This window comes from Trichoderma aggressivum, assembly GCF_033847375.1.
Source record: "Trichoderma aggressivum f. europaeum strain CBS 100526 chromosome Unknown scaffold_001, whole genome shotgun sequence".
Taxonomy (NCBI): Eukaryota; Fungi; Ascomycota; class Sordariomycetes; order Hypocreales; family Hypocreaceae; genus Trichoderma; species Trichoderma aggressivum.
Window position 1 is genome coordinate 938,190 of NW_026946367.1, and position 15,694 is coordinate 953,883.

The 15,694-nt window shown below is 48.6% G+C and overlaps 8 protein-coding genes across 8 annotated transcripts; 3 read left to right on the forward strand and 5 right to left on the reverse strand.

Annotated features, from left to right (window-relative positions):
- Positions 1-13: 13 nt before the first annotated feature.
- On the forward strand, positions 14-1,303 carry Triagg1_222 (uncharacterized protein; the record flags this gene model as incomplete). The annotated part of the gene is made up of 2 exons (XM_062897230.1): positions 14-233; positions 294-1,303. The coding sequence occupies 2 exons, from the start codon at positions 14-16 to the stop codon at positions 1,301-1,303; spliced, it is 1,230 nt and encodes a 409-aa protein (XP_062760572.1).
- A 371-nt stretch (positions 1,304-1,674) lies between these two features.
- On the reverse strand, positions 1,675-2,219 carry Triagg1_225 (uncharacterized protein; the record flags this gene model as incomplete). Its single annotated transcript, XM_062897243.1, has 2 exons — positions 1,675-1,765; positions 1,954-2,219. The coding sequence occupies 2 exons, from the start codon at positions 2,217-2,219 to the stop codon at positions 1,675-1,677; spliced, it is 357 nt and encodes a 118-aa protein (XP_062760575.1).
- A 1,421-nt stretch (positions 2,220-3,640) lies between these two features.
- Triagg1_226 (uncharacterized protein) lies at positions 3,641-5,377 on the reverse strand (the record flags this gene model as incomplete). Its single annotated transcript, XM_062897254.1, has 1 exon — positions 3,641-5,377. The coding sequence occupies one exon, from the start codon at positions 5,375-5,377 to the stop codon at positions 3,641-3,643; it is 1,737 nt and encodes a 578-aa protein (XP_062760576.1).
- Positions 5,378-7,623: 2,246 nt separating this feature from the next.
- Triagg1_227 (uncharacterized protein) lies at positions 7,624-8,787 on the reverse strand (the record flags this gene model as incomplete). The annotated part of the gene is made up of 1 exon (XM_062897265.1): positions 7,624-8,787. One exon carries the CDS (start codon positions 8,785-8,787, stop codon positions 7,624-7,626), a length of 1,164 nt encoding a protein of 387 aa, XP_062760577.1.
- A 1,408-nt stretch (positions 8,788-10,195) lies between these two features.
- Positions 10,196-10,813, reverse strand: Triagg1_228 (uncharacterized protein; the record flags this gene model as incomplete). The annotated part of the gene is made up of 1 exon (XM_062897276.1): positions 10,196-10,813. One exon carries the CDS (start codon positions 10,811-10,813, stop codon positions 10,196-10,198), a length of 618 nt encoding a protein of 205 aa, XP_062760578.1.
- Positions 10,814-11,535: 722 nt separating this feature from the next.
- Positions 11,536-12,104, reverse strand: Triagg1_229 (uncharacterized protein; the record flags this gene model as incomplete). Its single annotated transcript, XM_062897287.1, has 2 exons — positions 11,536-11,856; positions 11,922-12,104. The coding sequence occupies 2 exons, from the start codon at positions 12,102-12,104 to the stop codon at positions 11,536-11,538; spliced, it is 504 nt and encodes a 167-aa protein (XP_062760579.1).
- A 1,623-nt stretch (positions 12,105-13,727) lies between these two features.
- On the forward strand, positions 13,728-14,723 carry Triagg1_230 (uncharacterized protein; the record flags this gene model as incomplete). The annotated part of the gene is made up of 1 exon (XM_062897298.1): positions 13,728-14,723. The coding sequence occupies one exon, from the start codon at positions 13,728-13,730 to the stop codon at positions 14,721-14,723; it is 996 nt and encodes a 331-aa protein (XP_062760580.1).
- Positions 14,724-15,054: 331 nt separating this feature from the next.
- On the forward strand, positions 15,055-15,664 carry Triagg1_231 (uncharacterized protein; the record flags this gene model as incomplete). Its single annotated transcript, XM_062897309.1, has 4 exons — positions 15,055-15,118; positions 15,189-15,235; positions 15,295-15,381; positions 15,431-15,664. The coding sequence occupies 4 exons, from the start codon at positions 15,055-15,057 to the stop codon at positions 15,662-15,664; spliced, it is 432 nt and encodes a 143-aa protein (XP_062760581.1).
- Between the last annotated feature and the right edge of the window lie 30 nt (positions 15,665-15,694).

The following is a 15,694-nucleotide window of genomic DNA, read 5'->3' on the forward strand; positions in this document are numbered from 1 at the left end:
ACTCATAATCGCAATGCGTTCAGCCTTCCCCAGAACGGCGCTCTTGAGCGCAACCCGGGCTTCGCGATTCCTCCCCGCGCATCGCCCTGCCCGCTTCTACAGCATCAAGGCCGAGGCCGCTTCTCAATCAAAACAGCGCCCTCTGGATGCTTCAAGACTTTCCGTGCAGGAGACCACGACGCCCAAGCGCTTGAGCAAGCCCGAGGACCTCGTCTTTGGCAGGTCGTTTACCGGTGAGTTTCTGTGTTGTATGCGTATGGAAAGTATAGCGTGGCTGACAAAAAACATTGCAGACCACATGCTTGCCATTGAGTGGACAAAGGACGATGGATGGCTCGAGCCTCGCATCACTCCCTACCAGAACCTGTCTCTCGATCCGGCCACCTGCGTTTTCCACTATGCCTTTGAGTGCTTCGAGGGCATGAAGGCTTACAAGGACAAGAATGGCGACATTCGGATCTTCCGCCCCGACAAGAACATGGCCCGTCTTAACAAGTCGGCTGCTCGAATTGCCCTGCCCACCTTTGAGCCCACCGTCCTCCTTGAGCTCATCTCCAAGCTCGCCAAGCTCGACTCTCGCTTCATCCCTGACCAGCGAGGCTACTCCCTCTACCTGCGACCTACCTTGATTGGCACCCAGCGCACTCTCGGTGTTGGCGCCCCCGGCTCTGCCCTGCTCTACGTGATTGCCTCTCCTGTTGGCCCTTACTACCCCACCGGCTTCAAGGCCGTCTCTCTCGAGGCCACCAACTACGCCGTCCGCGCTTGGCCCGGTGGTGTTGGTGACAAGAAGCTTGGTGCCAACTATGCTCCTTGCATTGTTCCCCAGCAGGAGGCTGCCAGCCGTGGCTTCCAGCAGAACCTGTGGCTCTTTGGCGAGGAGGAGTTCGTCACTGAGGTCGGCACCATGAACATGTTCGCCGCTATCAAGGACAAGGTTACCGGCCAGAAGGAGCTCGTCACTGCTCCTCTCGACGGCACCATCCTCGAGGGCGTTACCCGAGACTCTGTCCTCGCGCTGGCCCGTGAGCGTCTTGCTCCCGAGGGCTGGAAGATTAGCGAGCGCAAGTTTACCATGGCAGAGCTGGCTCAGGCCTCCAAGGAGGGCCGCTTGCTCGAGGCCTTTGGGTCCGGAACCGCCGCCATTGTCAGCCCCATCAGGAAGATTTCGTGGAAGGGCGAGCTCATCGACTGCGGCCTGAAGGAGACTGAAGAATCTGGCGAGATTGCGCTCAAGGTCAAGGAGTGGATGGAGGCCATCCAGTACGGCGACATTGAGCACGAGTGGAGCTTCAAGGTGTAAGGGGTAGAAGACGAAGACGAAGGACGAAGACGAAGAGGGAAAAGAAGAAGAGAATAGACACTGGGAAACCACTTGGTTAGCGTATTATAAGTTTGCCGTCACATATTGAGCATTGGCAGTGCAATCATGAATCATTTTTGTCCAACAACCCAGTCTAATATTCGTGCCGTTTTGAGGGACCATGTCTTTGTAACGATAGAAAACCAGGAAAATAAAATGCCGTAAACATGTACATGTTGGCAACTTCCAACAATGCTCCCACCTCCACTCCTATCCCGAGTCTGATATACCATTTCCCCCTCCTCCCCCCTCTATGTGAACAAGACCCGACTTGTCAAACCCCCTCCAACGTCGTCAAACCAGCCACACTCTTAGTTCTTCTTCTCCTGATTTGAGGGGTCCGGCAGAACACCCTCGGCTTCTAATCTCCTTCGTGCCTCCTCAAGAGCCCAGGTAGAGACGCTATAAATCCTCAAGTCAGTGCATGTTTGACAATCAAAATAGCGCAGCAACGAGGCCAACAACATCTTCCACTTCCACGGTCCCAACGTCACACCCTGGAGAACCTCCACAAAGAGATGGACAAGAAAAGCCCCGCGGAAGCAAATACATCGTTGGATTCGCCCCTGGACGCTGGCGGCAACACTCACGAGGTATCGGGCTTGAAAGCCAGAGCAACACCCGCAACCAACAAGCTGGCGCCAAACAGGTACATGGGCCACTCCCAGCCCTCGGGCTCGGGCTTCTCGCCGGGCTTGACGCCCCAGAGCCAGCCTGAGGGGGGCTCGAACTGTGACTCGTTGCCGTGGCCGCCTTGTCGTCGGGACGTCATGGAGAGGCTTCGCGCAGTAACGAGCGGCTTGCGGACGCATCGCACGGCGCGCAGCGGGGCGACGGTGTGTCGGAGGAGGGCCATTTGGGGGGATTGCTGGAGAGGCGCTCCTTTCAGTCTTGTGCGGGTTGCTGTGGTGTAGTTTGTGGCCGCAATGGCTGGGAGTTTTGTTTGGAGGATATGGCCTGGTTGTTCAAAGTGCGGCGGCGATTGGACCAAGTTGGTTGGAGTCTCCGGAGAGCGGATTGCAGCAAGTCACATGACGGGGAACGTGACCGCCTGGACGGGGTCCCCACATGGTACACGGCGATCCCTTCGTCCATGGAGGTTGAAGGCGCGTCTTCCCTTCGCCCTCGTGATGGCATGATAGGGGGAAAGGAAGAAAAAAGGAAGAAAATATGGTGATAGGTTAATGGTTAGTTTATGGATATTTTTATTTCTTGTTTTTTTTCTTTTGCCCATTGGAGTTCAAGCCATGTTGTTTGAGGACTTTGCTAGCCACAATGTGTTATGAGTGGTCTATGACACTTACACTGCATCTCGGCAATTCAGTTGTGTCATAGCCTAGCACGTTGTCTAGATAAATTTCAGAAAAGCTCGGCTATCGGTACATGCTGCCATTGACAGTCCAGCTGGCTCTTCGAAGCGATATTGACGGGATACGATTCCGCTCGGTTCAGTCCATGTCCAATTACACGCCAAAAACAGCGACATCTCACCTCACCTCATGTGCTTACCGCAGGCTGTCAATGTACATTCCAGCAGTCTCCTTACATCGTATCACGTACATTTCTAATCAATATTAGTCAAGCTCATCATTGTGTAATTTATTCTTACTGTTTTACTTATCATGTCAAGTTGAATCTCATACATCCGCACACTAGCGGATATCGACAACTGCCCCGCGAACCGAGCAGGCAGGCAAGAGGACAGAAAAGCTAAGACTGAGAAAGATTTCAAACACCTACGCGGTAAATCATATGCCTAATTTTTAAGTATCTGCTAAGATATCTCTCTACCTATATCTTCGCTAACATTTATTCCTATATCTACATTTCTCTAGTAACCCCTACTATATTTATATCTCTTTAGCAACGGTTATCAAGGTTATGTAGTAAAAGTTGGGTGCTGGTTAAATATTACGTATTTCCATGTCCCTATAAAACATCACTTAATAAGCTGTTTGGGTGCTTATATTACTGAATACATGTACTCATTTACTTTGTGGTCTCGCTTTCCCTGCTCTCCGCTTTGCAAGGACCCTTATCATGACAATACCTACTGTACCTGTGCCTCTTCACTACAAATTACTCTAAAGAATCATTTAGAAAGAAAAACATGAGTTCGGTCAATTCAAACGGCGCTACAGTACTATCACATGGTCCGGGATGATTCAATGCCCAAGCATTCATCTTACCGTTTTTGCGTGTCTAACATGTACTTTACCTTCTGCTGTCTTAACGCCATGCAGGATCCATCACACAGATAGAGCCCTTACACAAATACTAATATCCAGCGCCGGCGGCCAGCAATAGCTCAATAATGGTATCAACAAGCTTGGGTTGGCTCTCCAGAAACTTTGACTTGGCTGCCATTCTAGCGGCAGTGATACCTTGGTCGTCCATTGACGAAACATCAACGCCATGAGCCAATAGTGCTTTGATGACACCGACAGCGCCGCGCTCGGCTGCCCAGTAAAGCGGCGTCAGTGCGGGTTGTATGAACATGTTGTGAAGTCGCGGATCTGCCATGACGCCCCTCGCACGGTAGCCCCAGGGGAAGCCGAGAATGGGCGCGATAGTCCTGCTGCTTGGGTTCAACAGACGAGCACGAGCTTCTGGGTCGATACCGCAAGATAGTAACTGCTTAGTAAAATCCGCCATCTTACCGTTGACGTCGTTATCTTGATGAAGAGAGAGGACATGTAACGGCGTTAAGCCTTCTTCTGTGACGGTACTAGCATCGGCGCCGTGAGAGAGAAGAAACTGAGCTGCTTTTATCGCTTCGACAGGCGACTTGAACCGATAATATCGATGTTGGATGGGAATGAGAGCGCACATCAAGGGTGTCCAGCCGTTGGAATTGATTGCGTTAACATCCAAACCTTGAGCAATCAGAAATTCCATCACCTCAATATGACACCCGGCGGCAGCAAAATGCAGCATCGTCTCTCCGTGATGGTTTGTTAACCGAAGCAGAGACTCTTGGCTTTGGTCTGGACAAGACGACAGGTATAGACTGAAGAGACGCAAGTCTAGTCCATAGGCAGCCCGGTGTAAGGGACACTCACCTGCATTGTCTGGCTGAGATACGGAACCTTTGTGTTGTAACACGAGGCGAATCGCAGTCTCATTCATCGTTATAGGCAGCGGCCGGCCTAGTATATGGATCGGACCGGCTAATGCAACCGGCTCAGCAAGAACATGCAGAGCAGACTTACCAGACCCGTCGGTTGTGTTGGGGTCTGCGCCTTTCTCAAGCAGAGACTTGAGCACTCCGCTAAGGTTTCCGTCAGAAGCGACAGTGTATATAAGCGGTGTGTTGTTTGGACGCCCATTCGGATCTGCCCCGGCATCAATCAGCAACTCAACCGTGAGCTGCTGGTTCAGGAAGTCAATGGCCTCGCGATTTCCATTGTCATCGTCAGACAACAACGCTCTGCGATTTGTAGCCAGCCGCAGTGCTTCTTGCAGAGTGGACTGCTCAAATGATGCCCTGCGCAAGAGCAAAGTAGCTACCGCAAGGCGCCATCGCATTGCAGCGCCAAGCAGCGCGTTATACTTCAACTCGTGTGGCCAACCATCCCACCAGTCTAGCAAATCTTCCACAATGGCAGCATGTCCGTGACTTGCCGCCATAATGAAGCACGACGGATGATGCCTGCCCCCGCTCGCATGGACTTCCGGAGGGCAAACCCCCCAGAGGCGCTTGACGATGTCTCGGTGACCCTTTTCAGCAGCGTATGCGATGGCTGTGAGCTCCTCCTCGCCTCCTTCGCTCACAAGCAGAGGGTCTGCGCCGGCTGCTAGAAGCATTTCGACGGCCTCCAAATTGCCACACCAAGAAGCAAAATGGACTGGCGGACCGAATCCATAAGAATTATAGTGGATGTCTGGAGTAGGCGAAGCGCCCAGTAGCTGCTGAAGCCGTTGAAGATTGCCGTCGCGGATGCACGCATGCAGCACCTCATCTTCTGAAGTGAAGTGGTTACGAAGCCAGCGCATGTTAAATGATGTCAACATATTGCTCACCTTGAGGATGGGAAGAGTGGATGGAGAGGATGATCGCGAAGGGAATGAAGAGATCAATTTAAGGACTGGCGGCTGCCTACATCACGTGGTTTATGCCAAGGAACAAGGTCTTGTCAACGTTTAATTCGAAGCATCAACAACATTGAGTTTCATTGCATTTCTTCGTTTGGATCATAGCTTCTCTTTAAAGCCTGGCAAGACTACTATCGTGTCGTCGAGTGTGTCGGTACAGATTCGAACCCTTTGAGGTTACAAGTTGTGTGTATTCCGCCGAAATGGGCCAGCTCTCCAACACTTTTTGCTGCTCGATGAATTGTTGGTGAATTTAACACTAGGTTACTAGTTAGCCCTGATCATAAAGAACTCGACAATCGGCGTATAAAAATATCATCAACTCACATGTCCTCCAGGCGAAGCCATCCAGCCGATACACTGCGGGGGGTCCAGACGGTAGTCGATCTCAGTGCAGGGGCAGCCTCCAACTTCCAAACACTCGCAGTTGCATGGGAAAGGCACAGTTTGTTCATAACAAGTCTCGCAAGATCCGGTTTTCAGACAGCAGCCTTGGGGCTGGGACGGGCACTGTCTCTTGTAAAGAGGCGACTTGGGGACGGCAACGGCCAGGCCGACCATCGTTGCGAGAACCACGGCGAAACGCATTGTCGTTGACTACCAAAGAATCGAAACAAATCAAATGAATCAGTAGCCCCAATAATAATGTCTCTTGTAAGTTGCTTGAAGGCTCTTATAATATACTAAAAATCGAGAGGTTGGGCCATGCGTATTTAGAGGCATCATGTCCAACTGATGCTGACCCATCGGGCTCGTCGGGGGGTGCGACATCCGACAAAACAATTGCCATTTTCATATTATCCAGCTTGATTAAACTTATGACGTGTAACGTTGCGTCAGGACGTATATGCAGAATCCTGCCGACGACAATCCGTGTAAAGCCAGCGGTTGCCTGTTGCGTTTGCGAGATGTATGGATGGAATGGTAATAGGGTCGCACTGGCAATGACCCGTTGCCATTTGCATAACAAGCTACTAAGCATGGCTTGATGACTTCTGCAAGTTCTCGCAAAGATATAAACTAGTGCAAGATGAATGAAACATCAGAGCTTGGCAAGCATGACGGATCGCCGTCTGTTCGGCGTAGAGTGGGTTGAATGATGAGCGCCGTGTCAGGTCGTTTAACAAGAGTGTTACTCGGCTAGCGGTATATCTTCATACTAACTAATTAAAAACTTATTAATCCTAAAATGGGAGGTGCAAATGGGCTTGTAGGACTCTACGGTGTAAAAATGCTCGATTCAAGAATCACATTTAAGCTCAAAACAAGGCTCGACACAAGACACTTGTTGAGCTTCTTAGCCACATGATTGCAAGTGACATGTGATTGTATAGCCACCTTTCCTTTACCCATTACATGAAAAGTAGTATCATAAATGGTTGACGAGATATGCTTGGACATACACAAAGTATGATACAAGCTGAGAGGAGAATAGACGCGTTTACTCTTTTCCGGAATCTTAAATCTATTGCTTAATGAGAATAATCCAGAAGCTATGATGCCATATCGGAAAGCAGAACCCAAGAAAGAGACTATTAGGTTAGAGAAACAGTGGTAGAAGAGGGATCTTGGCGCAGATTGAGCGGGCGGCGACTGCACACACAAAAGTCCGACGAGGTCGGCATTCAACCGATCGTTGTTTAGCCTGTCATTGCTTGGCTAGACTGCATATCATTTGCGGGTATTAAGCATTTTAGCATACGATTCTAGCCAGTTCTCGACAGATAAGCGAAGGGGGGGTGGGTTAGAACTGTGATCTATGGTTCAATGTGAACTGACCTGCTTTGCCGTATCGTGGAGAAGATAGTGTTGGACACGAATTGTGGATTCCAGACTGTCGATTCACAGGCGATGAATGTTTTATTCAGTGAAAAGTTTACCGTATAGAAGGAAGGGGACAGTCACGAATAGTACATGAATGCTATGGAAGAATACTAACGGTGATTCGGTGACTCGGTGATTCGGTGATACAGCCTTTAGCACCTGCTGCAAGGGGAACAAAAGCCTCCTGTCAAACCATTGACTTTACGGAGAAGAACTCGATTAAAGAAACGCCGGCTTACTCGCAGCCGGACATTCAACTATGGTCTATATTGTATTCTGTACATAAATATGTTGACAGGGAAAGAAAAGCAACGGCAGATATTCCAGCATGTCATCCCCATCTATAAGTTCTTTACATCCGATTGTATATACTTGAACCCAGATTTTATAGGAAATGAACTCCAGTCTTCCGGCTCCACGCGCGGCGTGTCTGACACTTTGTGGCCCCGAAACCAGACGTTTTTACCAATCCACGATAGTAAATAGACTCGACCAGAGAATTCCACACAGTCATCGCTGCGGAAATCTAGGTGGCCAGCTTCAGGGGCAGGATTGATGTCGCCCACGGCAGTCAAGCGGCTACGAAGCCGGAAGTACACACGGCGTTGTAGGAATTCAGGGACGGGCTCTGCCGCGCGTCTCATTTCCTTGGCTTGCCGTTTGGCGGCCAGTTCAGCCAATTCAGCTTCAGTCGCTTTGCGCTTCCTTCGATTGGCGGAGATTTGAAAACGACGAATTTCCTCTTCCGGATCAATTTCGTCCACATCTTCATCACTGAAACGGGCTTCAAGGTCTTGGTCGGATTCGAAGGGATCGTCTTTGAGCAGGTCCTCAGTCATGCCGAGGATCATAGTTCCCTCCAGTATGCCAAAGTCAAAGGCCGCGCACAGAGTAGTTTCATCTCGGCTCCATATATCCATCGTGAGAGTGTGTCCCTTTAGAATACTCAGATATTCTTCTGTGGTCTCCTTGCAATGGATAACGTAAGATCCCTTGCATCGATCAAGACTGAACCCCTCGGGATGTTTCTTTGGCCCTTTGCTGGGCTCTCCGACCCGCGCTTGAGCGACATATTCCCGGTGTCTTTCCAGCTGCTGTTCCCACAATGCCTTTTGCTGGGCTTTGTTTGCCTTTTCTTCATCTTTTGATGTTCTCATTCCCAAATCGACAACCTCATCTATATCCCATCCGATGTAGACATTGCTGGCAAACCGGTCAGGACCGTTCCAGGTATACAGGCCGGGGACAGTTTTTTTGGCCATTTTCTCAAATTTCCGTACGTTCTGCACATTGTGCAGAGCCAGTGCTTTTCTAACTTTGGTCGCATCCGGCCTCCCGTCCGTCAAAAAGTACATGGCAAGGAATCGTTCGGGATCCAAGGCCGCCCTTTCACTGGGTGTCCTGGAGAGCTTGAAAGCTTCATTGTCCCTTCGCTTCTTCTCTGCACGCCATGCTGCATGAGCGGCCTCCCACTTCTTCTGCACAGGCTCATAGTCAACTCGCATTGAAGCTTCCAGTTCCTTTACCGACTGGGGAACACGGCTGCACTATCATTACTCGCGAGTTAGGAAGGGTGGCATGATGGGGAATGAGGAGTCAAGTGGATAAATTGTGCGATGTGTATAGAATTAGGAGGGGGAAGGTTACTTTGCCCTGACGAATTGCATCTTGAAGCAGAAACTGCAGGTGCGGCTTGTTGAATGACGACTTGAAAGGGATTCCATAGAATCTTAACTGAGCAGCGAAAAATGCCTTTTTGAACAGCTTCTGGGCTTCCTTCTCCGTATCTCTTTGATCGCGCGGATGTCTGAGAGTCGAGGGATTGAATAGCTCATATAAACGCGAGCCACGAACACGCTCGATGTTGTCAACGCTGAACACTCTGTTGCGCAACTGGAAACCATTACGCTTGGCAATTGGTGGTTGGGGTTCTAGTAGTAGTATAGGTATTTCCGACATGATTGATAACAGCTGAATAGAGGAAGTATTAGGCCGATGTTATTGTAGGATTAAAACATTTTACAGATATGAAGTCTACAGGCATTGATTCGAAAACGCGACAAGAAAATTGTAAAGCCGCGGTTCAACTCCCCGCTAACGCGGTCAAGGTGTATTAGTGAGGTGCATTAGTGAGATGCATCAGCGAACGATGTCATCACGTTCAAGGCCCAGCTTCACCGAGTTGGAAATTGAACTGGATTGGACCATCGCCGGTGGAAGTTGAGCAAGATCAGTAAATGGATCAATGCGGATTCTAGGCTTGTGTCTCTAAATACATTGATTTGTTTATTTCCTCTAGTCGAAAATGAACTCTTTGTTTGACTTCTTTCAAGTACCCCAAGTACATCGTGGCTCTATTCAAGCACCAAAGAACCCCAGCTCAGACTTCTTGATATAACTATATGCACTCGTCATTCGATCCATCGCCCTGCGTGAAGTGATGAAGTCAGCCAGAGATTAACAGTACCTCGGCAGACAAGTCTCCCGTGACCATGTATGTAATCCATGCTTGCCAGTGAGTTGCATCATTTCAGGCTTCGTAAGGCGTATGGGCATGAGCCTTATGCAGCTTCTCGGAGCCTCAACCTCAACCAGCTTGTGTCGATCGCGATTGACAAACTCAGGCACCTTGACTTTTTTTTGGTCATCCTGTCCTCGGGAGCTCTCTCATGCTTTGGATCGCTGTCACATGGTATTTCCTCGATTTCCGTCTCCAGTGCTTCCTTTCTCTGACGTTCAATGTCTACCAGAAACTCCCTTCTACTGTTCAATCTTCCAGACTCCGTCTTCTTTGAGCGCATCTCCCAGTCCTTTAGCTTGTCATTGCTCAAGGATGAAATAGCCGATGGCACAGACGAGGATGATTCCAATTGGACTCCTGCTGTGATTGCCAAATACAAAGCCTGCGTCGTCTTAGTTGGCGTCGTATGTCCGAATACCACCAAACGGCCATTGCATTCCACCCTTCATGTTGCGAAACCCTAAAAACATCTGCTTAAACTTCTTCGTCGAGGCGTCATACTGCGTCGAGAATCGTGCTGAAAACCATTCCGTTCCTTTGTCACCCCATTCTACTTGATACTCCGAATTTTTTCTACCATTGAAAGCGACCGTCGTGTGCACCGTCACCGTAGGCTTAAATTCCTTCTTTGAACCGCCATCTACCCACGAGATACAATAATCCTCCACGACAAGCTGTGTAATCTCTGTGACTGAAGGCCAGGGGGGAGAGGTGATCAGATAGGCGCCTGTAAAGAAACCCAAACCGACCGTGGGTTTGGTTTCAATATCCTTATCGATGGGGACGATTGGAATCTGGTGAGGATCTTGTAAAAGCTCCACAAGCTTCTGCATCGAAAGAAGCTCATAACCGTGCTTCTTAAGGACCCGTTTGAGCTCGGTGTCTTTCTGATCATTATGGAACGATATCATGGCCTTCGTACAGTCAACGCGAAGGGGTGAGTTCCTTTGTTGCAGCTCTCTCACAAATCTGCGAACCTCCAGGTCTTCGATAGAAACTGTCTCAGACATTATGGGTAACTCAGAGCAAGATGTCAAGAGTAATGTATGCGATAACGTTAAGCGCAAATGAGGTATCAGTGTTCCGACACGTGGTTTCTGAGATTTTAGCTTTGAGAGATCTGTGAACCAGGCAGTATTTAATGCTCTTATAATGAAACAACATTCTGCATCCTCTGAAGGAGCATCGACTCCGTTGAAACTATAACCTGAGCGGCCTCCGCTGGCCTAGAACACTTCCATCCCAAAGCTGAGAATATGCAGCACTGCAATAGACTGCCAATAGCCTCAAATCCACTGCTCCACAGTGCTGTATATCCTCCAGAGTCAAGCTCTTTTCAGCTGGGACCCCTGCCCAGCTGAACGCACTTTGAAGCGAGAGGATTTCGCTAGCTCACCCTACTCGCTCTACTTTGCTAATTCGCAAGCTCGTTTGCTGTTGATTAACAACTACGCAAACAGCCCTGTCTTCAACATTTAGAGACTGTTGTAGAAGTCGTGCTATTGTACCATGTCGGCGGCTAGTCTGTGTCAGGGTTCCGCAGCGGCAGTGAGAAAAGCTAAGAGATAATACGTGTAAACACCGAGAAGGAAGCGGAACAATTCGTCATTCATAACTTGCGCGTAGCATCTCCAATGAATAGAAGTATGTGTAGATACATCAGTTTATTTATCGAATGGCCCTGTCTATCTAGTATGTATAGCCATTCCATAACAAGGATTGCATCAATCCATTAGTAAACCTGGTTGCCATCCTTGTCATAAACAATCTCCTTGCCAGGCTTAGGCGGAGTAACAATTCCGAGCTGTTGCAAAACAGTGATTCCTCCCTCCTCAGCAATCTCGCGAACAATCTTTCCATTCTTGAGAGTGAAAATATTCATGCCAGAGAAGTGAATCTTCTTGCCAGTGTTGGGCGTCTTGAGCTCACCCACGGTAAAGTCGTCAAAGGCACGGCCAGTGTGAGTGCCGCCGCCCACCCATTGGGCTGCTACATAGTCGCCCTCGGCGATCAATGGGGTCTGGTAAGCTCGGAAGGTCAAGTCGGGGAATGCCTTACAATAGCTGTTAGTCTCTTATGAGTCCACCGTATCATTGTTTGACGGTGATTATTAAATACCTCCATAAACTCCCTCAACATCGTTTTTGCTCCCTCCTTGCCATGGCGAGGTCCGTGGTTGGGATAGCTTTGGAGAAAGTCGTCGGAGCAGAGCTCGTCGACAACGTTTACATTTCCCTTGACCCAGTATTCCTCGAAATACTTGGAGACCACAGCCTTGTTGCGTTCCTCGAGAGAAGTCATTTTGGAGTGTAGTGTGAAGCTGGTTTTCCGGATAATGAAGTGTCAATCGATGAGACGCCGGTTGGTTGTGTTTTATTGGTGATTATGTATGATGATGATGCTATGAGATGATGTTGATGAGATTCTGGCGATGAGATGCTGAATAAAACGCTGGATCAACGCCATATTTTATATTTGTCTCATATTAACTTTACGTGAACAGTTCGAGAGCAATGAAGCTGTCACAACAGAGCTATTTCAGCATCTTCAATGGGGCACCGCGTCATTGCCAACATGAACGTTGCCATAGAAGTTTATGTGTAGCGACCTAAGAAAGGTTAAAGTAAGTTTATTCCAACGGACCAAGCGGGGGTCATCTCTTCAAAAATATCCAATCATCAGATTTATAATAGTCAACGATTTCCAAAGCACCGAGTGATGTGGCGCCAGTTTGCATACATTCAAAGCAACACCCGCATATTCGGTATAATCGCAAAAGTTGAACGCCCGGTTGTGGCGTAGGTGCGCGAGCCCCAGCCTGACATTTCCCAGAAAGGGCATCTAAACCTACGTAGTTGAGAATTGTTCAACTATTATTCATAGTGGCATGTTTAGTAAATGTTGTGGGAGTCAATTTGAAAGCGGTTGAGTATAGCTGAATGCAGCTTCCCAGTAGCGGGATCTTTCTCAAGGAACAAGAGTCAATAACTGTCAACGGTTTTTCACATATACACTATTCTATTGGTGATAATTGATAATAGACGTAATTGTATCATGATGCTGCCAGAGGTTGGCCCATGATATTACAAGACGAGCGTTGAGTTCTGGCTGCAACCATGCTCTACGCTTGCTCAACCTTTACGGAGCTAGCAAAATTTTGAGCAATAGGTATAAAAGAGAGCTCTTTAGTATTTAGAGTAATTAAGCTTCTCGGCTATCCATCGAGAAAGCAAGATTATAAACCCCGTGATGCATAGATCCTCAGAGGTGCCGTTGCCCTAGTTAGGAGTTTGTCCTATTGGATGCAAACTGAAACAGGGAAGCTAGCAGCAATCTATCAAGTATCAGTATTCGAGTCCTGAGACGAACATCGTCGATGAATAAGATATTACCAATACACTAGCCTCGGACGTTCAGCCTTATTGTCTAGAATCTCCTGTATCAGCTGTATTAGCGCGCCCCAATCCTGGCCGCAGTGGGCTGAATCTTACACCTTGATCACCACATCAACCGCCCCCATCAAGTAATTCCAACCTATCGCAGCCGATTGCTGGGGATTTTCCTCGGAAATAGTCTCTCCAGACTGTGTTTCCAGATGCACGGCCTCACCAAACTAGATACCAGGAGCGGCTTGGCACGCCATGTGGTCTTTAGTGATTATTTTTGGTAGCCATGATTCCACATCAAATTATAAAAAGTGACGATCGCGTTGGAATATTACGTCGGATCGCCCCCTTTCAAACGAATAGGGCTATTTTGCTTGAAACCATTAATGCCAAATTGGTTGTGTTGATTCAAGGCTTGCGTGTACTTATTGCTTTTATTTTCCTTTTGTTGGCAATCTGATTGATAGAACCATTGAATATACAACTCCGCATTGCACATTTACCAACTCACAAAACTCAATCCTAAATCGTCTTCAACATGCGTTCCATCCTTGCCTATGTGCTGGCCATATTAGGCACCGGCACAACTCTCGAGAAACCAGTCGGCGTGCCAGGCCTCATCTTCACCGAAGAATACGTCGACAAGGTTGCCAACCACTCCGCATCCTTCCATCCGAACTTCAGCAAGAACACCGTTGCGGGAGTGCAAGCCAATGGCCTCCTAGCCACAGCCGATGTCGACCTTTTCTTCAGCGGATCTGTAAATCTTGGAAGAGCTGCTTTTGAGCAGGCATTGGCCTTTGATCCTACTGGAGCACTCCGAGCTCAGTTTCTCGACAGACTCATCATTGTCGAAGGCAACATCGCCGCAACACTGAGTGCTACCAGAATCACTACAAACAGCACAGACGCTCGCTTCGAGACAACACTGGCAGAAACCATGATTTTCGACAAAGATGCACTTCTCAGCCGCATCGTCAGCATCAGCGAAGGTGGACTTCAAGCAGCTCAGTTTGCTGGCGAGATTGCACCGCCGCCCCTCGAGCCGATTGTACGAAACCCTATCGCCAACACTTCATCCGGCTTCACCTTCAAAATCAAGGAGAAGGCTGCGCAATTCAACATCAATTTCAACAACAAGAACGCTTCAGCCAACGGGCTCCTTGCCACAGAGAACGTCACAGTTGTCTCCGATGGCCGAAACTCAACGGGTCGTGCCTCGCTGGTGAACTTGTTTACTCGTTACAACACTTCGGTTCCTGATCTGCTACTTCACGACGAGTTTGTCATTGGCCAAGGCAACTGGGTTGCCACCGAATATATATTCCAGGGGACGCGCAATGGCACCTTCACAATGGTTAACGGAACGGAGGTTGCTCCTAATGGGGCCCAGTATCGTGCCAGGGGGATGCGGTTTATGAGATTCAACAAGGATGGCTTGATTGATTTGTTCTGGCAAGCAGCTGATAACGACATCTTTGTTAATCCTCTGAGTTTGTTGAATCCGCTTGCTGTTTTGAACAGTGCGGCATAGGATTCCGGCGTAGAGTTGCTTAGACCTGGAGGTGGTGTAATGTAGTTAATGCTGTATTATTTATTTATTTATAGAGATTTTATTCATACCTCAATATTCTGATTCACAATATGGTTGATGTTTTTTTTTGTCAATTTCTTTACAATTTTCTGCCTCTAGGTTAGGCAGCAATACATGTGCAAATGCGCCACACATAACACTGATGACAAGCCACACGGCACGGCAATACCTGAAGCCCGATGCGCCCAAAATCTCAACAAAGCAATTCAAGGCTCAAGACTCAGACAATCATCTCCGCCATAGAATTAAACAAGCAGCATCTCATCTCACAATGGGATCCGTCGTTCTCCCGCATCTGAACTCCGGCTGGCACGTCGACCAGGCCATCTTATCCGGTTCGTCATCCTCTTTAGTGTTGCTCATCGTGATTTTCACATGTGATTTCAGTGCTGACCTGTTCCATAGAAGAGGACCGTCTCGTCGTCATCCGGTTTGGACGTGACCACGATCGGGTAAGAGATTCCATCTTCTGGTTTTCATCTCTCGTGAACAAGAAGCTGACTGTCATTAGGACTGCATGCTACAGGATGAAGTGCTCTACAAGATAGCCGACCGCGTCAAGAACTTTGCCGCCATTTACCTATGTGACATTGACGAGGTAGGTCTCATCTTGCCCATGAGTGAGAGCTGCTTTTAACCCGAAGCAGGTTCCTGATTTCAACGCCATGTATGAGCTGTACGATCCTTGCTCTATTCTGTTCTTCTTCCGCAATAAACACATGATGTGCGATTTCGGTACTGGTAACAACAACAAGCTCAACTGGGTGCTGGAGGACAAGCAAGAGCTCATTGACATTATTGAAACGATATACCGAGGAGCAAAGAAGGGCAGAGGTTTGGTGGTCAGCCCCAAGGACTACAGCACGAGGCACAGATATTGAGTTGGGAGCTCTCCGGAGAGCACGAGAGAG